We start from the raw sequence: 27834 nt of genomic DNA, 5'->3' as shown, positions 1-27834 counted from the left end.
TGATCGATAAAGACGGTTGGAAAGCTCGATCGGTTCGCGCTTAGGCGCCAACCGCGTATTCCATGGTGAAAGGTTGCATAGAAAACGCGGCGCGGCGCGGCACAGTGCCGCTGTTGCATCGAGACTGGGCTCGATCGCTGCTGCGCTCGTCGAGTCGTGGACCGGTGCTCATTAATCTTCGCGGTTGCTTTTTAAAGCAGCTGTTGCTACGAACAATAGTTGGACCGCGTAGGACGTGGCTCGGTCTATCGACATCCTTTGATCATCGATGTCCTGCTCGGTAATTGTCGCTGATCGATAAGGGGTAAAGTGCCGTCGCGCTCTTCGTGCCACGCGTATATGTACTTACTTAAACGTATCGGAAGGGAGAGGTCGAAGAACGGCGAGGTGTTGCTGTTGAATGTTAACTTTGTATTTTTGTTAATAATCGTCGTAGAGGACCGGCCAGATTAAACGGCAACGATGATTACAACACAAGTATACAGGTAGTCGAGAGATTCTTTTTTTCCCGTGCATAGCACTCGGAGCACCGTATGGTATAATAGTTACACATAATTTACCCAACTATAACGTAATATCATCCGTAAAAAAAGTATCACCTTCGTTTCTTTTGTTCTTTTTCTCTCTGTTTCATTCTCTCCCGCATACACGCATATACGTACATTACACAAGCGTAATCTCTCTGCGTTTTCATTTCTAAGGAAGGCATGCGCGCGTAAACGCTCCCCTGGGTACGTACATATTTCCCGACCTATCTAGAACAATAGCGGAAAAATATGGCGCGAGAGCATCCGTGCAACCATCGTCGCGTCGGTAGGTACAGAGTGCATAGAACGCCTAGGTATGCAGCTACGCGTCTCATAATATTCGTACTCGTTATTAATATAATCATGATAAAAATAATTCTTTAACTTTAACAATATATATATATCTTCTTTCAATATATATATATAATATGTATCTATATGTATATATATAGAGAGAGATTTTGTTAATAAATAGAGCAACATATACATAATATTAATTGTCGCTAAACTCATTTATATTACACATAAACCATCACGATGTAGAGGGGGTGAGATGGCAGGAGGGAAAAGTAGGGCGGCAAGATTAAAAGGAGGAAAGTGAAAGATTTTAACAGGTTCTCTCTCTCTCTCTCTCTCTCTCTCTCTCTCTCTCTCTCTCTCTCTGCTCGTTCGATTAGACACGTAACCTATGTATACGTACGTATAACGCGTTATTTATGTACATATATACAAAGGAAAATTCCTGGTTGAACAAGGAAGATCACAACTAATTTACTCGTGGGGTTTACTGGCGATGAGAATATCATTAAGAGGGACCGCGAGAGGATCGACCCTTGACAAGCTAAGAGACCGCACGTAAGTACATACGGTAGGGTTGTTCGAGGGGATATCATGGGCGAGGCGGTGGGGGATCGGAGGGAGTGCTGTTGATTCGAATAAACGCGGAAAACGTCCGAGATTTAGCGTGTTCGGATCACGAAAGGTGGTGAAAGTAGGAACGAGATACGTGAGCGCGTTTCAGAGGTAGAGGAGGGGGACGCGAAGCGATTGTTTTTGATTGTATGATTGAAAGACACGAGGTTCGAGGACGCACAAAAGTGTGTGGACCGATCCTTGCAACGACACCAAGGCGCGCGCGTTTCATCGTCGTCGACGCGCACCCTGATCTCGAGCATCGTCGAGCGCTATGCCTCCTTCTAGGATCTCGAAAGGCTTTCAGAGTTAAATTCGTTCGAGCGCTTATAAAAATACTTAGAAAATACGTATCGATAGTCCCTGCTCTAAAATCCCGGGAGAAGCACAAATTTTTTTGGATCGCTGCGCTGTTGGCGATCGGGACGACACCGTCGCACTGTTCACCGCAGAGACAGCCGCTCGGACGATAATCGTCGGAAATCGTTCGCCACTTTCGATCGCGAGAGAGAGCTAAGGAAATCGATACGCGATCCACGATCGCTTCGAAAACTTCTCCGGCTGCGCGCAATACTTTCTTCGCACCATCGTTTGTTTGCGATCGAGAGACTGCCGTCACTCGCTACCTCTCTCTTGTACGACGAATTCCACCCTCGTTCCTGGAATCCCCGGGTGGTATCGATTGCGCGTGCTTGCTTCGAGAATATCATTGCAGTACTTTCCGACGCGGGTGCATTCGGTGTGTGCGTTTTCGCGCGGTTAACGTTACTCTGACAATTAGCGCCTGTATCTCGATCGCAAACAAGGATTTAAAACGCCACCTATCGTAAATAATCATCTCGAAAGCGTGGTTTATTCCGAACCTTCTGCCGCGTTCTTACCGATATCGGCAAGAGTTACGCGTCCGAGCGTTCATACTGACCGTCGCGTCGCGTCGTCGAAGAAATAACTTAAGAGCATACCTGGTTAAAGATAGGAGTTTTCGTTCCAACCCATTCCTGCAAGGTAAATGCAACTAGGCTACTGTCTTGAGACTTGAGACTGGAAAGGGAAACAGAAGACGGATGAGGAAACAGGAAAGAAGAGAAATGCTAGAAGAACAGGACTTGGGCTGGATATCACATACATACGTACATACATACACGCAGCGACTTCGTCTCTGCTTGATCGTTCCTCGAGCGAGGAATAGAATCCAGGAGAAGCTCGATCGATCTGTTTGCAAGTTTCCGCGAGGGGGGCCAAGTCCCGTTCAACATTCGAGAAGTAAATATCCGCGCGTGTTTGCAAGAATTTTCTGAAAATCTTCTGGCTTCCTTACACGCTAGATAATGTCCGAGAGACGCGGTATCACGCGACGAAAATGCTGTCGGCCGACGGAGGGAGTCCTCGCGTGAAGCCGTGTTCGTCGATCGCTGGCGAGCCGACGACGATCGATGACGGATCAGTCGGTGACGGCAGCCTCTGTGTGTTCCGCCTAAAGGCCTCCGTGGCATCGTTTCCTCGTCGCCTGGCGAGGAGGCAAGCTGGACCGTGAGTAAGCACGATTGGCAATGGCCGATGGAATGCGCATGGAAATCGACGCCCAAACTGTCGACGTCGGTTGCGAGTTGCGAGGGAGGGGACAGCGTTCTTCGGACCGCGACGCCGACGCGTCTCCCCTTACTGATTACAGGGCGGCGAAGCGTGGCTCTGAGGGTGATTCCTGGCGGAGGCGTGAGTCGCCTCGCGCTTCAGCCTCTGCTTCAGGTGCACCTTGGCGTGCCGCTTCTTCTCGTCGCTCCTGGCGAACTTTCGGCCGCACTGATCACAGCAGAACGGCTTCTCGCCGGTGTGAGTCCTGACGTGGGTAGTGAGATGGTCGCTCCTGGAGAAAGAGCGCATGCAGATCCGACACTGGAACGGCTTTTGCCCGGTGTGGATGCGTATGTGTCGCGTGAGCTCGTCGCTGCGGGAGAACCTGCGATCGCAACCGTCCACGGGGCATGCGTACGGTCGCTCGTGCACCGGCGTTTTACTCGGTCGATTCGGGTACTTGCGCGGCTTCACTGGAACCAACCTGAGCGGCAGAGCGCTCTGCTGATACACCTGAGAGAGGATCTCGTGTCCCTTGGAGGTGCTGGGGTTGTATTCCGCCAACTGAACGCCGGCAGCTGAACCGGCCGACGGTTGGGCTTGCTGTTGCTGCTGCTGTTGCTGCTGCTGCTGCTGGCTTGGTTGAGGTTGCTGTTGCTGTTGAACCGGTGGCCCGTAGCCGCCCGTCCCGGTCGGCTCCTGCTTCAGCGTCGTCTCCTGATGATGGTGATGAGGATGGTGGTGGGAGAGGAGATTCGGGTCGTAAGCCTCCTCGTGCGCCGTCAACCAGCCGGCCGGGGTGGTGGTCGGTGTATCGTGGTAACCTGGCGGCGGGGGTGGCTTCGATTCGACCTGCAGAAGTTCGACGGTCTCGCCGCCGTACGGGGCTGAGTGGAGAGTGGGGTGAAGGAACGGTTGACCCGTCAAGGTTAAGGTCGGCGAGGGTAACGGACCCCAGAGCTCCTGGCCGGTTGGCTGCTGCTGTTGCTGCTGCTGCTGCGGTTGCTGCTGATTCTGCAGGGTGTTGAGGGGCGAGGACTGCGTACAGGTAGTGGTGAACACACCGCGGTAGGTCAGCGTCGGCACGTTGCAGATGTTGACGCTGGTCGCGGGCGTGGACGAGACCGAGGACGTTGAATGAGGGGACGAATAGAGGATCACGCCGCCCTGCAGCACGTTGCAACGATCCGCATCCTCTTGTGCCTGATGATGACGCGGCGGGCTGGTGGACGGTGGCGCTCCAGGCGTGCCGGTTTCGTGGGATTCTTGGTGATGATGGTGGTGATGATGATGCCGGTGATCCCTGCTGGCTGAGGTCGCCGTCTCATCCTCCTCCGCTGTGGCCTCTTCGAGGGATAGGTCCTCGCCCGCCAGGCTGCCTGCAAATCATCCATCGAGTCCACGATCAATCTCGAGTCTATCCAGAGGGACGGAGGCGCTCGGCCCGCGTCAACTGGCGTGCATCGCGCGACCTAAGCGAATCGACAGGAAGGACCGTGCGATAGGGGGGTGGACTTTATCTCCGAGCCGCGAGTATACCGGCTGGCTCTATCTATCGTCTGCATCCTGTCGTCTCGTTACTTCCTTCCTACGTACACAATCGCCGCTTCCTACCGAAAAACGAGTCCCAGGAGCAGACTCGCATAGAGTATCTCTACGCTATACAGGAACGCGGAGTCACCCGATCTTCTCACGCGAGAAAATGTCGAGAAAATTGTGGAGAAAAGCCAGAGATCGCGCCTCACAGAGATAGGATAAAGGACCCGCGAGGAAGCATCAGCGAGTAGCGTCATTCCGTGACGAGCAGTGTGCTCCCTTTCATCGATTTTTCCGGCTATAGTCGCGAGAAGCTTTGTCGCTCGCTAAACGACACTGGTTAAGAAAGATTCAGCGTGAAACGATGGCCGACGAGATCGGGTGATATGGATGCGATTCGCTCGCTGGTTTCACGAGAAAACCGCAGAAGATACGACTGTGGACGTAACAGAGGGTGGTTGCGTTGCTCGGTGTGACTGAGGTGGGAGGCGATTCGGAGCATGAATGAACTGACAAGGGGTGGTGGGAGTCGGTGGTAGAGGAGCAGGAGGAGGCGGCGGCGGCGATGCAGAGAGGCGGAGGAGGGTTTCTGAATGTCGGGGTCGCCGAGTATTGATCCGCGACAGACGGGCAGGTTCGATATTAGCCGTTTTCACGAGGCAACCGAGCAACCCTATAGGTATATGCGATGTATGTTGTCGTCGCACCTCGTGGTAGGTACATAGTATCTACTTGATCGCGACGATTGTGAAACCAGCTGCGGGAAAGCTGAGCTGAGCCGAGCCAAGCCGCGCTTTCGGAGGGGTACAAGGCGCAGCCACGAGGGTAGCAGCAGCAGCAAGAGTTGGCAGATATGCGAAAAGCGAAAGTCGGGGACGTTCGTGAAAAGCGCAAGGTCGCAGGAGTTTGAACCAGTCGATACTACGTGTAGAGTACAGAACGCGAACAGGCTCGCTACGCTCATTGCCAGGCATTTACATAGTTGAACGTTAACGCGCAAAAGAGATACGGCGGAATGCAAGTGGAGCAGAGATGCGATCGTACAGAGACTCGTGTCAACTAGGGCGTAGGACGACAAGATGTTGATCTCGTTGTCGATCGAGATGTTGGTCGAAGAACAATTTAAAGGACTGCTGATTGTAGGTACCTGAAATAGGAGGTGGCTCAACGAGCGCGGAGGGGCCGAAGAAGGACGGTAAATCGCTGCTGGTGGTAACCGGCGTGTTTAGGTCACCTGGCTTATCCTTCTCGTTGGACTCCTGAAGATCGTCTCTGCACTCCCTGGAGCAGTCCTTCTCGTCGTTGCTGGATTGCAGCCGCCGTTTTCCGTCGGTGGAGTCGCTCGACGGCGAGGACGCATCGACGTGCCTATGGTGTTGATGGTCGTCGAGCCGCTGGTGATGCTGGTGATGATGCTGCTGGTGGTGTTGGACATGCTGATCCGAGGAATCGGTATTGTTTTGGTGGTGCGGGTGCAGAGGCAGGCAGGTAGCTAGCGATAGGGTGGGTATCGTCTTGTTGCAGCTGGTGGATGGGGTGCAAGTGGTGACAGCCGGCGTTGACGTGCCACCGACACCGCAAACGATCGAATTAGAGGACGTGGCCGTGTTGTACGGTAGGCACGCGTCGAAGCTCAGCTGAACCGTCTGCAGATTAAAGGTGGCGTGATGATGGTGATGATGATGATGGCCAAGTGGTGGCGACGATAATAAGAACGGGCTGGTGGCTGCGTGAGGCTGCGAGCCCACCACTTCCATGCCGTCCATCGTCATCCTCTGGAGCGGGTCGCCTCCCTGACCAGCGACAGCGGCCTCCTCGGTACCACACTGCGTCTCCTCGCCTGCGGTTTTATCGTTCAACGCTATTATTATAGTTAGAATCTTGTCCGTTCTCGATCGTCCCGGCACAGTTAAGTCTTTTTTTCTCTCTCTCTCTCTCTCTCTCTCTCTCTCTCTCTCTCTCCCAGCGGTATAAGCTCTACGCGAATTAGCCTCTTTCCTTTCTCAGTCTCTGTCCTCAAGCTGCTCTCGATGACGATAGCAGCTCTATCGGAGATACCACCCTCGGCTTCCGCGAGCACGAGGTTGAAACGTCAAGTCCGTACAAGAAATCGGTCGTATCTGTCTCTCCCTCCTTCTCTCTAGCTCAATGCACTGGGTTAGTAGTAAAAGCGGACGTAGCACGCGCTCCCCCTTTTTATCTGTCGCGTGGCACGCGCCAAGTCCTTCTTTCAGCAAGATGTAGACACGAGGGAGCGAACGCCGCGCCGGGGCGGCAAAAACCGTGTTCCGATCGTTCGCCTCTTCGTTCTTTCGTTCGTTCGTTCGTTCGTCCGTTAGTCCGTCTTTAATTCTTCCTTTCTTCCCTCTGCTAGCGCCTCTTCCCTTTCGACCAGTCGCTCCTATTTGCAAGGTGATCTGTCGCGACTAGATAATACACCACCACCCATCACAAGCCACTACTACCACCACAACCCACCACCACCACCACCACCACCACCACCACCCAAGTGTACGCGCGTAGACAGAGAAAATCCAATCTCACCGGATCTCGTGAGCGATCGCCGTCCCGATCCGGAACACGTCCGGCCGGTCCGACCGGAGGGATCAGCGTTCGTTTGCCTCGCGCATGCGCCAGGTATGAACGAGGACGCGTGGCTGCGGGAAACAGCCGATCCGACGCCGACGCCGACACCGACGCCAACGTCAACGCGAGAGGGTGGCTCAAAAAGAATCGCGGGTCCTCTTCGAAACAGTGCTCCAGCTCCTTCGTACCTCCAGATACCGAGATTCCGGATTCGAAAGTCTTAAGATCGTTTTTTCACTCGCGAATCCTGTATGGCGACAATGATCTCGCGCGCGCGTGGCCCGGCGTAGGTGTAGGCCTCTTTATCGGTCCGTTGTCCTCTGTCCTTTTCTTTCTCCTCTGCGTATCTCCTTCCTTTCCTCCCCCTCGCACGCTCCGTTCGTCTCGCTCTCTCTCTCTCTCTCTCTCTCTTTCTCTTTGCCTCTCTCTCCCTCCCTCTATCTATCTCTCTCTCTCTCTCTCTCTCTCCCTCTCTCTCTCTCTGTCTCTCTCTGTTTTGCCGTGCAACGTAGATAGAGGTAGGTATATATACCTGTCTGCGGTTATAGTCGTACGTGGCTGAAAGGAGAAGCGGATCGCGCGTTGGGAATCGTCGGAAGACGCGCGATGCGTGGGGGTCGCGCACGAACTGAGCCGAGCGGCGGCGCGCCCCGTAGTTTTATGAATGGACCGCGGAGACTGTCCCATATTTGGAAGCGGCGAGTCGACCGCCAGCCAATCCCCGCTCTGCGGTCCCCTATCAACGCCCGCTTGTGTGCGAGCTGCACATATAGCCGTGCAAGTATGTGTGACGTACACACGCGACGCTACTCCCACCCCGTGGCTACTACCGCCGTCATCATTGCGAGCCACTGCTCGCAGGCATCTCTGCACCCCACCGCGGCACCCTTCGCGCGCTCCTGCCTTCTCCTAGCCCCCCTCTGCACCTCTCAACATCCCGGCACTTCCATCTCCACGCCGACATCGCGCCAAGCCGCGCCACGCCGCTCGGTTCTCCAGTGACGTATACCCGCGTGACGTAGACGTGGCGTGTGCGCGATCGCTCGATCGCCACCACCCTCCCCCCCCTCGCTGTAAGGCAAATTTGAATATGCACGCACCATTTTCACGCCAGATCTGAACGTGAAATTTCGCTTCGGATCGATACCTACTCTGTTCGAGCCCCGACGAAATTTTGCCAACTTTACCCGAGGGTAAGGAAGCGCGCAAAGCTGCGGGAACAGGGTGGTGCAGCTGAATTCGTCGATAGGAGATGCAAATGGAGGAAAGTTCCCTTGGTCGTGGACGTGACAATCTTGCGAATGCGGAAGTACAACCGCCACCCTCTCGCTATTATGCTTTATGCCTGCGTAAGCTCACGGGTGCTGACGCGAACGACGCGGCGTCTACGTCGGCGCACAGATGACTCGCCTCTCACGGTGATAGATTGTGGCTACCGCCAGTCTCCCTTCTCGGCAGACTTTTATCGATTTAAAGTGCGCCCGCTCGGGGACGGAGCTCGCGCCTCGCGGTGAGTTACACTCGATAAACCGAGGATTACCTCACCTGCGAAGCATCGGTGGATGCTCGCAGACGTTGGGGCTGGCGCTGCCGTCTGACATGTCACCGGGCAAAACTACTGATCCTCCAACTTGCTGCGTACATAACTCGTGGAGACGCCAAAGACCGCGGCGATGCACGCGGCATTTTATACCCATGCCTCGAGTCCAAGTGCACCCTGCCTAAGATGCAATAGTATCGCAAGGTGGGCGACGGTATTCGAAAATAGAAGCAACAGGTGATAGATTATTCTGGTTTCTCGTTGGCCGCGCGTGCCGATTCTGTTTGAAAGCGGTTGGATCCCGACGGCAAATAATCTGGGTGAACGGCTGGGCGGTGCGCAAAGTTCCGGGCCGAGTTTGCACGGCAAAGGAGCAATTTCCTGTGCGGCTCGTTACCACCACCTGTAAGAGCACGCGCGTGCCGAGCCGTTCTGGTACACGCGTACGCGCGTACATGCATGCGTGCGCCCGGTTATAAGAGACACACGCGCCACTGCGCACGCGCGAACGATCTTTTTCTCTCGCGGGCGTCATGCAACCACCTGATGCCCTATTTGGGGCCACGCACGGCCACGCGACCATTCTCCGTCTCCCTTTTTCCTTGCCTCTACCCCTCCTCTTCACACATACATCAGTCTCCGTTTGCCCCTCTCCTCCGCCGTTTTCCCTCTTTTCTCGCCGAGCTTTCCTTTCTTCCGCGCACCGACTGCTTTCCTTTACTTTCCACCTCGTCGTTTTTTCTCTCCGTCGCCGCGTGTCCGAATCTCGCGTACCTAACCGCCGCTTCTGATCCTCAAACTTCCCCTTTGCACCCCTCGCTGTCCGTCACTTTTTTACCCCCCGTTCCTGTCACTTGAAAACGCGCTGACTAAAGAAGGCTGTCGGGTTTGCCGCGGTCGATCCACCACATGGTAGGTACGTATCTACCCATGAGACACCGTAGGAGGTAGGAGGAAGGTGGTAGGAGGTAGAAGGTAGGAGGTAAGAGGTAGGAGATCGGTGTAAAACGAGCGTGTCCGTGTTTCTCGATTTGGCTATCACTCTGGCGTTTCAACTTCGTTCCCTGCCCCTTGCCTCCCGTTCCCTTCGCCGTTTCTCCCCACCGCCAATATTCGTCCTCTCCTCCTGCATATGGTCTCCCGATCCGTCTGGCTCGTGTAATTTCTCTCTTTAATCCGAACGTTTTGCAGGGACGCTCGCGGGATGTGTAAACGGAAGCGATTCGATAAGACGGAAGAGCGTTTATCGGGTGAGGGTACGCTCAGCGTCGATGGATGCGTCGACGCACTGTCTGCGACTCGGTTTCGTCTAACGAGCAAAGAAGATACGGGACGCATCTCGCGGCGTTTAGACAGAAACGATACCTGAACAGTCGCGAGGACAGGTTGCGCGATATTATAATGAGTCAGTGCCGTATATAACTTTATCAAAAGTCGCTCTCGCAAAGTGTTACGTTAGCGGCCGCGCCGCGCTGCGGTTTCTTCGACACAATGGCACGTTTCCCTCTAAATTTTCGAGAATTTCGAAAGCCAGCGTACTCGTCTAAGCTGGCGGATAGTCGAGCCAAGAGAATGAGTTTCTACCATGTAGCGCGATGCTAAATTCGCAGAGTTACAAGTTGGCCAGAGAATGAGGAGCGGAGTCGAATCTCCACTGGTTTCGCTGGTGTTTAGACTTTGGTCCGAATTACGAACACGCGAGTCGATGGGCACACAAGACGCGTCCAAGATGAAGCAATGGCACCAGGAACTCCAAATTTCTCGAGTCGTCTACTCGCCGATTCGGCTCGGAACGCGTGGGTGTCGCTCGCGTGCCTCGATCTCGGAGTTTCGCGTGGCGCGGAAACTCGGGGGACTTAGGTACAATTAGTCTAGACTCGAGAAAAGGAGGTAAGCAGAGTACAGCGCGGCACACTGTGGGCCGGATTTAAAATTTGCCGCCTTTTGGTTTTTTTTTAAAGATATTGGAATGAAATTTGCGCCAAAAAATAGGAAAAAATTATTCCTTTCCTATGATGTATAATTTAATATTTGTTACATTTATTTATTTATTTTTCAATTATTTTAACTTATTTGTGATAAAAAAAATTAATTCTGTTTGTTTGCTACCTTATTTAATGCCCTTTATAGTGGTTTAAGTAACATGCTTGGGAAACTTTTCGTTTCCATGTTATAGGGAAAAGTCGAATAATAAAGGAAAGTAGCAACAAATCGGTTTGTTTAAATTAAAGACCAGGCTTTTGCGATAAATATGTTTTGACCAATTGCAATATTTTCAGCACAACCTCCTCTAAATAATCACGCAAATTATTAGTGTTTAAAGATATCAACGTTTGGTCGGTTCGTATAGCTTTACGTACACCGACGATTCGCATCCATAATCCTCTGTCTTTTAAACAGAGGAGTGTATGAACTGCAGATATGAAAGAAAAAAGAAATGAAAAAAGAATATGTACAAAGTCAATTTAAAAAAAGAATGGGTTTATACATAGATTACGTAAAACAGGGATGAGGTAGCAAATAAACAGAACTAAATTTTTGTTATCACATACAAGTTAAAACAAATGGAAAAATAAATAAATAGATAAATGTAAAAAATATTAAATTATACATCATTGGAAAGGGATAATTTTTTCCTATTTTTTTTACGTAAATTTCATTCCGATGTCTTAAAAAAATGAGCCAAAAGGCGGCAAATTTTAAATCCGGCCCACTGTGCGGCGGTGACGCGTGTGCGTGCGATTCGCGAGCCGTGCTCCTCGTCGCCGCCGTCGCCGTTGCGGTCTTCTGGCACGAAAACAAAACGTTCTAAAATTACCGACGGCTCTCGAGAAGGCGGTGGGCGCGCGCTATTCGCGGCGCGACTCGACGCGATTTTGCGCGGGCGACTGCCTCTATTTCGAGCCGCCACGCAACCACCTGAGCCACCCAGCATCCCCAAATACCCGGGATGACTAGCGCGACGCGCGCTTCCAATTCCCTCGTGCACGGCTACCATGAGTCAGTCAACCGATGCAGACAATTTTTGGCGCCGTTCGATTCCCGATACTCCGATACCTCCGCGAATAACGCACCCTTTACGGGAGGCATGGAATCCAGAGAGAGCCCAACACCTTGGATGGTGTGGTTCCCTCGTTTAGAGCAAACGGCCAACACCGCTAGAGGAGTAACGAGCGCTCGAGAGTGCGGGGACGAAGGATGCTCGGTGAATTACAGAGAGAACGTTTGATCCTGGCGTTAACGAGGCTGCTTCTCTCCCTCTGTTGCACGGGCGAGCGATTCGAGTTTCTCGTATTGATTACTCAATGCTCCACCGGGCATAATCGCGAGGACAGAGAACAAGAAGTCGCAGCTTGTCTGTAACCCACATCCGAGCGCAATTAGGGACGAGCGTGTTTTCGTTGTAGGCGGTTCCGTCGCCTCGCGTCGCGCGTGATGCACGTACTACACGCGAGATAGTGCGCGTCTACCTACGTCCACGGTTTCAGGGGTGCATTAGTCGCGAAGGGGGTAAAAGGACCGCGTTCCCGGTTAACGTTACTTCGAATGGAATGTTGCGAGAGAAATCGTATCGGATCGTGTTTTGGTGGAGCCTGTATATGTACATCAGGTTGGCTGATCGATAGCCAGGCTAATGGTAATGGTGACGAACGTCCTTTTAAGTCCGCTCCTGTAGCGGCTTCGGCTCACTACTCGGCTCGGAGGTGAGTCACGACTCGCGCCAGTCTTTCGCACGTTTTTGCGCGGCACGATCTCGTGCCGGTCTCGTCGATTAACGATCGTTTCCGGTCGACTCGCGTATTTCCTCAGAATCGTTCCGCGGCGATCGTCGTGCGTTTGCTTCCGGAACACCGTTGCACAGGCTCGTGTCCTCGTTACGGCGCTATTGCGTATCGATTGTCCCTTTCCCTCTGCGACGTTTCCTCCGAGGAACTTCAGCTTCGCCGCAGATGTCCGAACGCGTACAGATTCGGATAGACGAGCTGAACTCGTTCATCGACATACTCCGTCAACAGAAGCGCAATTCGATGACGCAACGCCGGTTGCAAGGTCGATACGAGGAGGAAAAAGTGGAAGATGTAGAAGAGAGGAAGAAGAATAGGAAGAGGAAGGAGAAGCGAGAGGGAAAGAAAAAGGAACGAAGCTCTTTAGACGATCAAACAAAACGCAGGGGATTCAAGGGCCCTCGTAAAATCGTTGCCCGCGGCTGGCTGCCTCCGTTATCCATCAGCGTCGCTCCGCGCCTCGTTCTCGTTCGGCGAAGATCAAGATTTTCGTCTTAATCACCCCAGCCCATTAAGGAAATTACGTGGGCCCGCACGCGACCAGAAAGCAAGGCGAACGCGTCAACGACGTCGCGCCGCGCCGGCCCCGTCGAGTCGAAAAGGATCGACGTGGTTTTTCCTCGCGGGGCTGGATCACGCGAGCAGCCGTTCGTTCGCGCGTCTATTTACAGGAAATAGGTCAACAACGTAGCGAACTCCAAGTCGAGGCGGCGCGAAACAGTTTGAAATCTTGGTTTTCTCAACGAACGAAAGAATCGGAAAGGCGCGGCTCCCTGCTCCCTTCTCTCCGCTCTCCGCTGCACGCTCTTCGAGCGGCGAAGCGACGGGAAAATCTGTGCAATCAACGTAATTGTCCAGCGAGGAAGGGAAGGATCGTGCGATACCGTGGAGACTTCAGCAGATACGTTTAATATTGTATTTACGAGCGACATTAGCGTTAGGAACAGCACGCACGGCCGCGTTCTTAAAACGGCGACACTTGATGTTTCCGAGGAGCCTGTAAATTTGCCGCGGCGAAGGCGTAGAGGTGAATTTACTATCGAGAGAAGAGCCGTAATTTTCATCCTACTTCCTCGTTTCTCGACCTTTTAATGCGTAATCTCGTTACAATGAGCGGCCCGTCGCGCCGTGCCGCGTCGCGTCGGGGGACGCGCGGTTCGAGCAACCGCGATGGAGAGCCGAGGCCTTTCCCCCTTTCCCATCCCCCTAAGCACCCTCTCGCGGCACTCGCAGGGCTCCGAATTCGCTGGAGGATTTGGTGGAGATCGAGCGGTAGCAGGAACAGGAACACGAGCAACGATTCGCTAGATTACAAGCCATTTTTTCCTCCCGTCTTCGCTATTAATAATCGATCGACGACAAAGTGAGAAAGACCAAGCGCAAAGCGAGCACGTATTAATAAACCGTTGATAACGTCAATGTCGGTGTTAAAAAAAAGGGGGATAAGAGTGAACTCACTAAAAATACAATCGCTCTACGATGCGATGGGAATACTTTATGTAAAATACGGTTTAAAAATAAGCCGTTTAAAATAGTTGGGTTGCGTGGAACGAGAGAACGGAGGGAGAGTACAGCGGGCAGAAAGTGAGCGCACAAAAGAGTAAGGTACCTATACCTGCGTACAAGTAAGTTCGTACGTACAATGCGAAACGCTTGTTGGAGGATTTCGCCAGGGGCAGCGAATATGGAGCCCCCTTCTTTAGAAATGTTTTATATACCTGGCAATCGGTATCCTTCGCTGGTCCCTGGAGGTTTGCGCACAAGTGTCTCTGATTCACCCCATGTGTCGGTCCAGCGAATATTCCCCTGTGCAAAGTCACCGAACCGCGGAACAAGAATCGTCGTCGGATCCGCGTTTAAATAGCGGCACGGGCTCGCGTGTTCGACGGCGCAGCATCGATCGACGAGAAGCGTACGTAGTATGTACCGTCGTCGGCAGAATTCGACTGACGATCCAACGGTACACACAATCGTCCCGAGACTATTTCTGACCCGTGTCCTATCGATCTCTCTTTCTCTTCCTCTCTTTCCATCTCCTTTTCTCCTTCCTTCTTTCCCTCGCAGCCCCACGCGGCCGCGTTCGCCTCAACCTGATGAATGGCGATGAAAGAGGACAGGGGAATGTGTCGTTTACGGGTTCACCTCGACATTGCAACCCCTTCCTGCCGCGAATAACATTCGCGCGGTTGAAAAATCCGAACCGAGGCCCTGTTTAGGCCAGTGGAAAATCTTTCCGATCAACGTTCGCTGAAATTGCCGAGAAAACGCACGAAGCAAGGCCTGCGTGGTCCGTGTCTACCGTCGAAAATTCTGGATACGCCGAGAACGACTGCCACCGTTTCGGCAGAGGAATTCGAGCAACGCCGGCACGTGGCGCTTTCCAGATTATTTCTGATCCGCTTCCTAACGAGTCGCTTTGTTCTTTTTTCAATTCGTCGGCAAACGAGCGAACGGGAAACGTCCGCCAGCGCGGCGGTCGTCTCGAAAACGCTAATAAAATCCACTTTTGCGTCACGCCCGCGATTCGACAACGTGAAACGAGTACGCATGGTGAAAAGCACGTTGTTTCGAACGTGGATCGTCAGCGTGACGTGACATTTAGCCGCGTCAATCCGGCAACTATTTTCAAGCGATTCCTATTGATTCATGGCCGCTTGAACGCGCTACTGTGCCTTTTTTACGCTCGCAATACTAATGCTCCGAAATAGCTCTATGTCTATGCCAATGCGACGACCTTCGGGTCGCGAGATTGCTTTGAATTTGGAGAAAAAAGGTGGGCAGTGTTTGGCGCGGATGGCTAAGCGGAGGGTTGAAAGCCGTGGCGATCCCGGATCGATGGGACGCATCCGGACACAGTCGCGGATAGAGTGTCTATTTCTGTCGCGCTATCGATTCGTCCCTTTCTCCCTTTCCCCGCGTGGGCACGTCTCGCCCGTGCACTTGGACGTCAACGACGATGAGTGCTGTGCAACGCGTTGCTCTCTTATCGGTCGATGCTGACGTAGAACCGACTCGCGCCTCTATAAACCATTCATAGGCGATAACGTCGGACCTACATTGCGCGGGCTTAGTTTTCCACTGCGTTACCTACGTCGCGCTCAACCTTCCGTCGCTGTTTCTGCTTCACCACTAGCCAAACCTTGCTACAACTTTTACGGCAAAACCGTCAGCAGAAAGATTTCCCCTCTGCCACTGTCTACCCTGTTTGCCACCAATCTCAATCCGACGATACGCGACTTGTTTGGGGGAAGGAATATTTAGCTCGAATGCAAATTCGGCGAGGGAAAAAAGCTAAACAGTATCTACCGCTCGTACTCCTCCTTTCTCGACCCACGCTGATGGGTCACGCCGCGGTATCAGTGGAAATCGAAAGGTAGCCAGAATCGCGATTTCGCCCGAAGAGAAATGCGAGGACAAGGACAAGAATTATTTCCCTCTAGCCAGAAGGATGCGTTTGCACGGGGATCGCTTCGGAATCATTCCCAACGATCGTCTCTGTTTTACATAAAAATGTGTTTTGCATCCGAGCGTACAGGGACGTTTCACTCGGCTGCGACGGGGAGGGATGGTATTGGTCGCGCATCTTCCGATCCACCATTTCCATCGAGTCGCTTTTATATTCCGCGCAAAAGTTTTACGGATTCGCGGGCGTTTCGACAGTGTCCAGCTGCTGTCCGTGTCATTGACCGACGAGGACCGACGGACGGGCAAAGATTTTTCGCCTGCCACGCGAACAAATAGTACGCACCGTCGCGTCGCGATCAAGTATGCGCAAACAAGCGGCTTGCCCACTCCACGCGAGCCAATTTATGTAATCCAATGGCTCCCAGTCGATCATCGCACCTAGCTACCGTTATTATCGAAAGTTCGCTGCTTTCAGCAAGAGGGAAACCAAGGGGAAGCAAAAAAAGAAATAGCTACTGGAACCTGCCGGAGCTTGCGCGAATTTATGAAGACGGCCGTTCGTGTCCGTAACTTGTTTCAACTTTTGTAACGCTAATGGCCGGCAGGCTGCGCCGCACGATTTACCGGGAAATTGCCAACATTGTTTATTAAGACATCCGGCAACGAGCTACGAGCAGCAGCTTCGATGCCAGACGAGAATAACGAATCGCGATTGCGTGCCCTGGACCACCCGTGATTTAGCTTAACTTGCCCACGATTAGCCTCGGCGTCTGTCACGAAAACTTCACAAGGCGTTAAGTTGCACAACTTGGGAATTCGCAGTCGGGCGAGAAAGTCGCAAGTCCTCGAAGCGCGGCCAAACGATTGCATCATCGAAAAAGCATGCGATACGGTCCGCGGTGATATTTCTAGTTGCGGCAAATTAAAATCCGACCGTAGAAAGTTGCATGCCACCCGAAACTAGACCGTTATTCCCGTAGAATGATTCAGCTGTCATGTGACGCGTGTGAATGATCCGCTCTAACTCGGTGTCATGACGTATTGTATGCGCATACGTACCTGCAGGCATCATCGATGACGAATGCAGTGATTTTGGCAAAACCGAGCGCCTGGCTGATCGAAGGACCACGGGCTATGTACATATCAGGAGTACAAGTTTGCGAGGGATTTACACGCGGAATATTCCGATCTCACAGAATCCTATGGACGCGAGTCTTCGCTGCGTAAAATAATTCTCTGCGGCGGAATCGAGGCGGCGAATCCCGAGGCGCTTTATTTTTCAAGTTATTACGGGCACGTAGGTGTCGGACATGGAAATCGTTGGGCGTTACGTAAAGGCGAAGCGAGAACCTAGGGTCCCGGGAAATTTGGCAAAGACGACCAGGCGGTGGCGCGGGCCAAAATTCATGAAATTACTCGAACATTTTAACAGCGCTGGTCGTCCCGCGATGTAGATAGAATGTAAGTCAATATTACAAGCTTCTGGGCTGTTCGAAAACGAGACGGAGCTTCTTCGGGTTTCTCGCGAGTCAGGGGCACAATTGCCGGGACCAATCTTTATGGAAATTAGAAAATGAGACGCGAGCGAAGACGGCAGCAGGGTTAACGATTCCAGGCGAAAACACGTTGCACTTTCGAGGGGAGACGCGCGAGTACCGTTGCCCGTCGTAATTGAAAGACTCTTTCTTCGTCGGGCTCTCGACGTAACCTAGGCGCAAACAGAGAGCCGCGACATCATAGAGACACAGAGCGTAGAGAATCGTAGGAGAAACTTGTGTTGTTTGTACCTTGCCGGAGAACATTTCGAGAGAATCGCTGACAAATCACGCTTCCTAATCCTATAATGTTGTTAACGACAAGTAGAATCTGGATTCGATTCGAGAGAGAGTCGATTGTCGGTGCAAGAAATGGGTCAGAGACTGAAAATGGAATGCAGCTTGGCAGAAAATTGTCGTTTACTCGCATAACCGCGCTCGTCCGTTCTTCGCACTGCGCGTCACTTTGCGTAGAACCGTGTCTACTTAGATAAGAGAAATCAGCAGTGGGAGGGCAGATGCGATCGTTTCCATGGATAACGAGCAATCCTTCCGATCGATTAACGCGCGGCAGCCTCGAGAACACAGCGGAGGAAGAGAGATCCGATGGGTCGAATCCAAGGGACTGACGAATCTGGGAATAAAATTTCTATTGAAAAAAATGTAGGCGCGCGGAAAATTTAGAGCCGTGGAAGAGGAGAAAGACGGAAGGCGTATAAACACTTAACATCGCGAGGAACGCCAATGAGCCGAACGCCCGAGAGAAGAAGGTGACTCGCGTTCCCTTTTACCCGCCCACCGTAGCTTCGTGCATGATGTACGATTTCCTGTCTTACGGGTCGTACAATAATAACGAAATGTCAGGAGTGTACATACGATTTACTTCGCGTTACCATACAAAGCCACGACACTTTAAACAATGATCTATGAAAGCTCCCTGGCCTCCTCTCACCCTTCTGCGCGACGGCGACGGAGGAAAAAATTCCTCCGTCCTATTGGCTACCTGCGAGCTCGCTGCAAAATCTCGCGATGGAATTCCAACGAGCGCGAGCGTTCAGAAGGTTAGGGGATACGTTCAGTTGCAGAGGTGGAACGAACGCGATCATTCCTCGGGACGGGCGAAAACTTTTGCGGGACAAATCTTTCCGCCCTTCCTGCATCCACTTTACCGACTCCTTCATTACTCGTCCCAAGTAAATGGAATAGGAGAGGAACGAGATGCAGGGAGAGGTCTTATACACGCGAGTCTAGGGGAGAATTTAAGACTAGGTGGACCGATTTTATCCCACCTGGGGACACGTATAGGTACTTCCAACGTGTCCGATACTAAGTAGGAGGACCAACGAATAATTCCGTGTCTGCGGGAAGGATAACTTGGGCGTGGTTCGACAACAACGATCCTCCGCTCTTCTAATCGGTTCTTCTCAGAGGCAGTTCGTTCGGTCTTTCGATCTTTCTTTTCGTACGAATTCAGGCCAACGGCCGCGCCGCGGCGTTCAGCCTCTGGTTTACAGGGGCCATCAAGAATACATAATCCACAGTCGAATGTCACAGATTATTCAGCAAACACGTTGCTATGTAGGAAATAGTTGGCGATCCTCGACTGTCCGTAACTCGCATAGCTGTACTATCTCGCACGACATAAAGTAATGGTATAAATCACGAAAGGTCAGAGAATTTTCGGTTCGGACGACGTTTCGAAATGCACAAGCGTTTTCGCTTGCAATCGTCCAGAGTCCAGAGGATTTAGCTTCTGGATTAAACAGTGTGGATACTTTCCACCCTAGTATCGCGCGATTAAACATCCAGGGCCATGAATATTTGGCGACGCGTTTTCTCTCGTCCCTTATCGCTTCCATTGACTTACGCTAGCGCTTGTAACAAAGAATAACTCTCGTTAGCTCTTCTCGAGATAAAGAAACACGTTTGTGAGTGCACGCGGCCTACCCATTGTCAGTGTTCGGCAGCGCTAAAATTAAGACGCATGTATTCACAGCTCGCGAACAATCGAATATCGAAACCGAAGCGTTATTCACAGCAATTAATCATCGGTTAACTTTTATCGTTAATGTCATCGTTACCATTTCGATATCCAACCGCAGCAATCTTAATGTTTACTGGCGCTCCAATTGCACGACAGAAAGTAAGTAGGTAACGAGTTACGCGATCGTTACGTGTTAGCGATAAAGACGACCTGCTTGGAGATGAAGTTCGATGGTTTTTATCGGTTAAAGAAGCTTGTCGATCGAAGGGCGCTGCCAGCTGCCGCGAGAGCGAGCGATCCGACGGCAAGATCGCGAATGATCTAGCGCTGAATCCTCGGCTCTCGCGCGGTGAATCGAATCGAATCTAATCGAATCGAAGGCGGACGTCACCAGCGACGTTCGCGCGAAGCAAAGCGTTTCGTATCGGAAAGCGAAGCGAACAGAACGTGGCATGCAAGCGATCATATAAACCAGGAAATCAACAGCAGGAAATTGGCGATTCCCTTTGGAATCTTAAGCCTACGTTTGCTCTTGGTGGAAACGCTGATCGCGTGGAAGGTCCGCACCAGGTATCGTTAACGAGAATCTTGGCCGAATTTAGAACGACAGGAATCGACTAGAATCGATCGACGAGTTCTCTCCGGATCAACAGGTAGGTGATAAGCTCGCAAGACAGTTTGGATTAACGGTCGGGTCCGAGACAGAGTAAATCGCACTGGGATCTATCCGGGCCCGCGGTTCGTTGTTTCGCGGCCAATTCCGCCGCGGTTGACACTGCCGCGCGATATAAGTATGTATGTAGGTACCCAGAGGGCCGTCGAGCCACGTTCAAGTGGTGACAAGAAACTTAATAGCCGGTCTTGAAATACAGGTTTCAACGTGCCGGTCATAAAGATCGATTATCACCGAGTGTTTAGATCGGCGCCAATACCGGTAGCCGTGCGGCGTTGTGCACCGAGTGGCCGACTCGGACGTTTCAGAGAAAAAGTTCACGCGCGTCGCGTCTTTGGGTCCATAAAGAAGTTCTCGCAATCGTACCGCGACACTCGAGAGCAACGACAAATCACATGGGCCTGGTTGGGTCCTATCGACAGCCGGTCTCCTAGAACCGTCCACGCGAACCAACAATCTCGATTCATTCGTCACTGCGAGCGCGTATGGATAGAATAACGTTACCTGACGGTGGTGGCAGGGGGTGGTGATGGTGGTGATGGTGGTGATGGTATCCCAGAGCGGGCGGTGGCGGAGGATAAACCGCGCCCCAGATGCAAGAAGCAGCGGTGGCTCCCGCCACTTGTTGCTGATGGTGAGGATGGTGATGTTGTTGCTGTTGTTGCGGTTGCTGCTGCTGTTGCTGCTGTTGTTGCTGCTGCTGTAGGAGCTGTTGAACCTGAGCGATGTCTACGAACTCCTGAAGCTCGCCGTCGGGCTCCGGGCCTGGCTCGCGCAGCCGACCCTCCGACGACGAGGGAACCACCGCGAACGGGTTGCCGCTGTTGTGCTGCAAATGCTCGAAACCCGCGAGCGGATTCGCGGGCTCGTAATTGCTGCGGCCGGTCGTGTGTTCGCGGCGCATCGCCAGTGCCAGCATCTTTTCAACCTGTCGCGCCGCCGGCCCTCGTCGCGGTGCCAGTCGTCCACGTGCTGTTACTCTTGTCCTCGTAGCCCTCTTCTCGCTTCCCAACCACCGACCACAGACACCCCTTTCTTCGAGTCGACGATGACCACGACCACGACCACGACCACGATAACGGGCTATCGCACATGTCACGACGTCACCGAGACGCACGCTTCGAGCGTCGCGTCCGATCGGTCTCGCCGCTCGCGACGGACGACGAGCGCCGAACGACGGACGATCGCGAACAGGGAGGAAACGAACACTGTCGCGACCGAGCGGTGGCTTCGCACTGTAAATATCCCACTCACGGTCGAGTACGCCTCGAGTTCTGTATGTTTACACTCGTGGCGAACCAATAACTAGAGATTTTCGTGGCGCCAGAGATACGTTTCCTTTCCGGAGCGGAGGTAGAGGACGGGTCCAGTTCCTCCTAGCGAGATTGATCAAAAGTTAACGCGAGTTAATCCAGTGCGTACGTTGAAGTAGCGACGAGAAGCAAGTGGGTTTGCTGCGAAAACGGCGCTGGGGGTTGTCCCAGGGAGCGTTGGAAATCGCGCGGGCTCCGTCACGGTTGAACGGAGAAATTCGGTTAGAGTTGGTGCGCGATAACAGCCGATGTGCCGGCGCGTGTGCTGCCCGGTCCGGTATCGTATCACTGGAGGATCCTGCTCTTTCTCGCTCTTCGTCCTCCTCCTCCTCCTCCTCCTCCTCCTCCTCTTCCTCCTCCGCAACCTCCTTCTCCTCTGCCGCCGGTGCCGGTGCCACTACGAGCGACTCGGTTCTCCCTTCCTCTTCAGCCACCAGGCTTCTGCTGCTTCGTCTCCGTCGCTCTCGGAGCGTTTTCCGGTCTGTATGGCTGCTCCTTTTCCTCGCGGAGGATCCTCCGTCGACTGGGGCCGCTCGGCGGCCAAAGGGGTTCGCGATGGTCCGCGATGGCCCGCGGTAGACTAATAAAGAGAGGCTCGCGCGGGAAGTGGTCGGTTGCCGGTTGCCTGGAGAGAGCGCTCGCGCGCGTCCGGAGAGCGTGCGAGGAGGCTGATGTCGCGGCTGGTGCTAGTTCTCGTACTGCGGGTGACGGTGGCGATCCTCGTGACCGACGGCGACGGCGACGGGACCAGATTCCCCGGCGTCACGTGTCGTCCGCATCACCCCGTGCATACTCCCGATACTGTTCGCGTTGCTCGCCTATACGCGACCCTTCCCATCCCTTCTCCTCGGTTCCCGTGGACCGGCCAACATCGTACCGGACCGATCCTCTCCTCTTCCGACGATTCTCCCGTGTGTCCGTCCTCACCGCTCCTTAGGAATCATCCGTCTGTCCCGCGTGTCTCTCCCGCGATTTCCATTCATTCCTTTCCTCCGCCCGCCACATCGCCGCACCGACTCCCCTCTTCTTTCACGGCTGCACGCCATGCGCTCCATCTCGCTTTCCATTCTTCTTCCACCGGGGATCCTCGGGCTCGTTCCCTCCCTCTCGCGCCGTCCATCTGTCTCTCGTCCTCGCTCTTCCTTCCTCTTCCACCGTATCCTCCTCCGCCTCCTGTACGATCATTCCCTTCCTCCACGCGCCGAGTATCGCTCTTCTCTTCTTCCCTCTTGCTTCCTCTGCCAAAGGCTCGAACACCAACGCGTTCATCGCCGGTAACACTGCCAACGTTCGCCGGGTGACGTCACCAGCGTGGGCGCACCCCCACGCCAGAGCGAGACCATCGCGTGTCTCTCTTTCGTTCTTTCACCCCTTCTTTCCCTCTTTCTTCCTTCCTTTCTCCTCTTCCACATTTTCTCCCGCTTCTTCTTCTTCTTCTTCTTCCTCTTCTTCTTCTTCTTCTACTTTTCTGTTGGGCGTCACGCTCGTCGTGGTAACTCCGCTCCGAGTTATCTCCTTTTCTTGCAACGACCTGGCCGGTCGTTGGCGGTGGGTCGCTCGCGCGCCCGCCAACACCTAGGCAACCCCATCTCGAGGAGGACGCGACCGATTTCGACGCTGCGAGCCTCGGGAACCCGGTGGAAATTCAACGTCCGGGCCGGCACGCGTCGCGTCGCCTCGCCTCGCGGCCTTGAAACTGGAGCGACGAAGGAGAGGAACCGGCCGAACGCGACTCTGATAGCTTCGGCGCTTCAGGTCGATACTCTCCTGGGTTGGATGACTTTTACCGTAAACACGCTGCCCTCAACTTATTCCATCCTTCCGTAGGTAGGTACTGGCCACGAAATTCCGATACGTCCCACTTCGGAATCCAAAGTCGAATGTGGAAGCTAGTTGGTCGATCGTCCGCTGAAAAGAGCACACGGTCAATTTGGGGGGATGGCCTCCTCTTTACGCCGAGGGATAAATATCCACTTGCCTGGCACGTAATATCAGGGGCACAAGTGGTTCGTTAAGTGCAGGTTTCGACGCGTGCCAGAAGCGCGTCACGCGTGTTACCGTCTGCAAGGGAACGCGATAGTCTGTCTTCGGGCCAACCGAGCCAAGGGAAGAGAAGGGAAACCACAAAAAGGACGAACGCGCAAAAAGTGGTACTCGCACGAAACGCGACAGTCTTGGAAGCTGGAGGCACGTTCTTAGTCGTGCCGCTAATAGACCACTCGCGGCACAGTGATCCTGGCGTCCGAGCCATTCTCAACCGTTTTCTTTGCCCCGAGATCCTGAAAAAGGTATGTCGCCCTTCGTGTTGGCGGTAACTAGATTAGCTATCGTTGATTGCACGCTCCAACGTGTTATCAGAATAAACTCACCGGTACTAGTGCTGATGGAAACGTGATTTAAGATTATATGGGAGCGGAAGGATATATTTCAAGGGTCCCGTAAACGGCAGAGCCTATTCTTCAATCGGCTCTATCGAATATTTCACGAGCAAACTAGTCGAAACTGCAAAGGCTAACGCGGTCGATTGGTTGAAACGACCTGAAACAACGTCGATACGTTCCGATCTTAATCTTCTCCTGTTTCTCGCGCCGTACCGCGCCTTACCGCGCGCGCCCCGTGACAATTTTGTCATTAAGCGGAGCAGAAGTGCATGCGATGCTCGAAAGATAAGACCGGCAGCAGATGTCCTCCAGCGAGCATAGAGGTATCGAAACAGGTCGATCCAGTTTTTGCAATTACGTGAAAACGACTATTTCGACGCGCATACCCTCTAGCTAAAAAGGGTTGCAACTTCCCTTCGGAGATTTTCATTGGCATGCTCCGCGATCGCCGCTCGGACGAGCGGAGCGCAAATATACGCTCGGTCGTCTGCTCGCTCCGCTGCGCCGCTCTCGTTCGCCGCATGACCGAATAAAGATACGAGGTCGCGAGTGGCCGTGACTAAAAGAAAGAAAGAGGGAAAGACTCGTCAAGAGGAAGGAGGCGAGCAAGGTGGGGTGAGAACGAGTGAGAAATCGAGCAACGATCGTGATCGTGATCGCGCTGGCGTCGAGGAGGAAAACGGGCAACCAACACCGTGCGTCGTCGTAGGGAAGGTGTAGCCGCGTCTCACCTGATCGACCGTTTAAAGAATCATAAATTTAACGATAATGATTTCCACGAGTGGCGAGCAACGCGGGATACCCGACACTATAATTTCTCGGTTTTCGATTACTCGAGGAGAACCTTTCCCCTCACTGGGCCCTGTTCTCCATTAACCGGTGTACCCTCGGGCCTTTCTACAATTTTCAAACGAACAAAAGACTCGGCGCGTGATTCGCGGCTCGGACCAAGCCGACGCGCAACGAAGCACCGCTGGAACAATAGACAAGCCGGATGATCCGGCGATCTTGAACGTGCAAAGTTCCGCGAAACTGATGTGGCAGCCGAATTTCGCAGCGAGAAAATTAATCCGTTTGGTCGACCTAATCGTTCCGCTTAAATCGCCAGAGGGAAGCTGGAGGGCGACGAAGAGGGCGGTGACGACGAGGATGACGGTGACGGCGATGGTGCCGACAACGATAACCGTGGTGGTGGCCGCGGAACAGGCACATGCCATATCTGGCCAGACTATCCTACGTGGGCTCGATCCTCGGCTCGGCTCGGCTCGCCTCTCCTTCCTCCTAGCCGAGCAAACACACCTTTTTAGCGGCATTACATTAATATCGTAATGGCACGGGATCAAGCGAGCGAGCCGGCGCTGCCCGAAGGCGCGCGCTCTTGGTCCTGATCCCTGCTCAAGACAGAGAGACTGCGTCTCCTCCTCCTCCTCCTCCTCCTCCTACTCCATCGTCGTCTTCTTCTTCTTCTTCTTCTTCCTCTTCTTCTCTGCAGACGACGCTGAAGCCTCCCCGCGGATACGCTAACTGTCTCGCGTCCGAGTGGATCATTTGTCTTCCTCAGGGAAGAACAACTGCGCATATCGCGGACTCCAGGGATTCTCCGTCGGCTGGCACGAGCCACCTTCCACTCCTCGTCGCGTGGAAACAGAGACCTCGCAAAATGAGTCGAGGAGACTCTCCGAATCAGTTGTTGCCGAGGTACGCGGCTACTCGGTGGTTAGGCCTTTGTCCAGACAGCCGGGAAATTTTCATGCGATTTGGAGTAACGCAGCATCGATAGAGCGGTGCTCTATGACCGCACGGAGGGCGAGAATAATCGTGGAGCAGAGTTGTCCCTGACGGGAGTATATCCGCTCTCTCGGAGAGACATAATTCGAAATTGTCGGTTGGGTCAAAGGGCAGGGCCCGGCTACTTGAGCGAGTTGACTCTGCCGGTCTCGGGGGTCACGTGCCACGGCTTCTTTACTTCTTCTGACGTTATAGGTACCTACATACATATACCTCTTCTCGCGTCGTCTTCGTTCGAGCGTTCCGCCTCCCTGCTCGCGAGCACAGCCTCTCGCAGCGATCGTGACGGACGTTATCGCTCGGCTGGTCGTTATCAGTGTCGTTAGATATCTCTTGATCGCGCCGGGAAGCACGGGAACCACGCGGACGCGAGCCCTCGCGCCTCGGTAACCGGAGGATGCTCAAACTTTTACGCCCAATTTCAATTTCCCCCGCGCCGCGGCGGGACGCGACGCGCGCGATCTTATCTCTTTCTCATCCAAGCATTCCCAAACGAAATAAAGCAACTCGGAGCGTCCTGGGGTGTCTGTGGCCGGCAGTAAACGCGGCCCGAAGAAGGAAAAAAGGAGACAAAGAGGCAGACACTCGTCTAACGGAGCAGCCGAACCAACAGAGAAAAAGAAGCAGGGAAGAAGAAGGAAGGAGAGTCCGAAGAACGCGGTCCTGCAGCCGAGTCGAAATGACCTCATCGGATGTGGCTCTGATTCGCTCAATTCGTCCACGACGTTCCAGAGAGCTCGTGCTCGGTCGCGCGCATCAACGCGCCAAGACACGGACGTGTCGCTGTGTCGCCGTGTTGCACGGAAAAGGAGCCTCTGCTCCGCGATTGCTATCGTCTTTGCCTCATTATTCCATTATGATGGCGTGTGGCGTGTGCCGTACCCCATTCGCCCTGATTGCCAGCATCTTCTCCCCTCTTCCTTGCTTCCTTGCACGCTCCAAACACCTCCAACGCTCTCTTATCCTTCTTCCCCTCCTCTGCCCCCGTCGGCTCAGCCATTCCAAGCGAGCACGCGTACACATCTCCGCGACGATGATGCGCGTGATATTACGCGGCCCGAAGAACCTGGACCAGGGCAGAGAGAGGCGACCGAAAGGGTCGTGGAAGAGGAGAAGAGAGGCAGGTAAGGTGAAAAGGGGCGGGGGCGAGGGTGGTGTCGGTGGCGGTGACGGTGGCGGCGTCGGTGGAACAGGGAGTCGAAGAGGACGAGAGGGGACCAAGGTGGATGGACGACGGGACGCGACGGGACGCGACGCGATGGGACAAGGCAGGATACAGAGGACAGAGACTCTCAAACGGTTCGGAACAGGTTCCAGGTTCCAGGACCGTTGCTTACCTCGCTCCGACGAGACGCGACGCGGTCGCGCCCGCGCCCGCGTCTACCGGTGGGTGGAGAACGAGTTACAGGCCACAGAAGACACCTGGTTTTTCGGTTAAGCGCGACTCGAGTGCGGCAACGTCGGAGGAGAGACGCACCGACCAGCCCGAGAGTTTTGAATATGGGCCGCGGCTGGATCTTAACTTAACGCTTGTCCCGTCTCTAAACGTTCGCGCTCCTTTTCCCGCTCGTTCTTCAACGGCGACGATGACTCCGCGGCTTTTTCGTCCCGAGGCCCCTTACCTTCGGAAAAATCCGCGTACAACCTCGAGCGTGTACTTCCGTGGATAGAAATCATCGGGCAACGGATGATTCGCTGATCCCACGATGCCCGATTGCCGGCCAGAACAATGGCTTCGGATAATGCGGAATAGAGTACCTACGTAACGTGCGCTCGCGCCCAACGATAGCCGATTGTAAATTGTAAATTGTAATAAACGTTATGCGTTCCGGGTTTACATCGAGGAGCCTCCGTTATTTTTCCCACTCGCGGAGAAGGCGAAAGAAATTTCGCCCGGTTTCGACGGAAACGGCAGATAGCGCACCCCGATCTACTATTTCGTTGCTGCGCCGTTAATGGCCGGATGTATCGCAACGAATAATAATTAACGGGCAAACGACCGCAAGCGAGACGAATCGCGCACGTGGGGGTATAATTTCGTGGTGGGATGACAATAAGTCGGGTAACTGGTGTTTTTTTTTCCAACCACCCGTTATCTAACCACGGCCCAATATCACCCACGGCCGCGTACCTACGATAGTTTACGGAAAGCCACCACCTTTCGCGCTTTCAATCGGAATTGACACTCGGTGCTTAGAGAGGGACCGAGTGTTTGCTTCGCCTTTGCGTTTACGTTATGCAGCTGCATCCTATTTACCTGTGCCTATGCCCGACCACATCTGGCCACGAATTACAGG

At 53.5% G+C, this 27834-nt stretch overlaps 1 protein-coding gene across 1 annotated transcript in view; it reads right to left on the bottom strand.

Annotated features, from left to right (window-relative positions):
* Nucleotides 1–390: 390 nt before the first annotated feature.
* LOC143374249 (uncharacterized) overlaps nucleotides 391–27834 on the bottom strand; it is a 124483-nt gene continuing 97039 nt past the window's right edge. The window contains exons 2-5 of the mRNA XM_076822227.1: nucleotides 20560–23276; nucleotides 5695–6387; nucleotides 3065–4390; nucleotides 391–3034 (exon numbers count right to left, since the gene is read on the bottom strand). Of these exons, the coding sequence (XP_076678342.1) occupies nucleotides 3099–4390; nucleotides 5695–6387; nucleotides 20560–20974 (2400 nt within the window). The 5' untranslated portion in view covers nucleotides 20975–23276 and the 3' untranslated portion in view covers nucleotides 391–3034; nucleotides 3065–3098. The remainder of the gene's footprint in view (nucleotides 3035–3064; nucleotides 4391–5694; nucleotides 6388–20559; nucleotides 23277–27834) is intronic.

This window comes from Andrena cerasifolii, chromosome 10 (assembly GCF_050908995.1).
Source record: "Andrena cerasifolii isolate SP2316 chromosome 10, iyAndCera1_principal, whole genome shotgun sequence".
NCBI lineage: Eukaryota > Metazoa > Arthropoda > Insecta > Hymenoptera > Andrenidae > Andrena > Andrena cerasifolii.
This window is presented reverse-complemented; position numbering and strand designations above follow the sequence as displayed.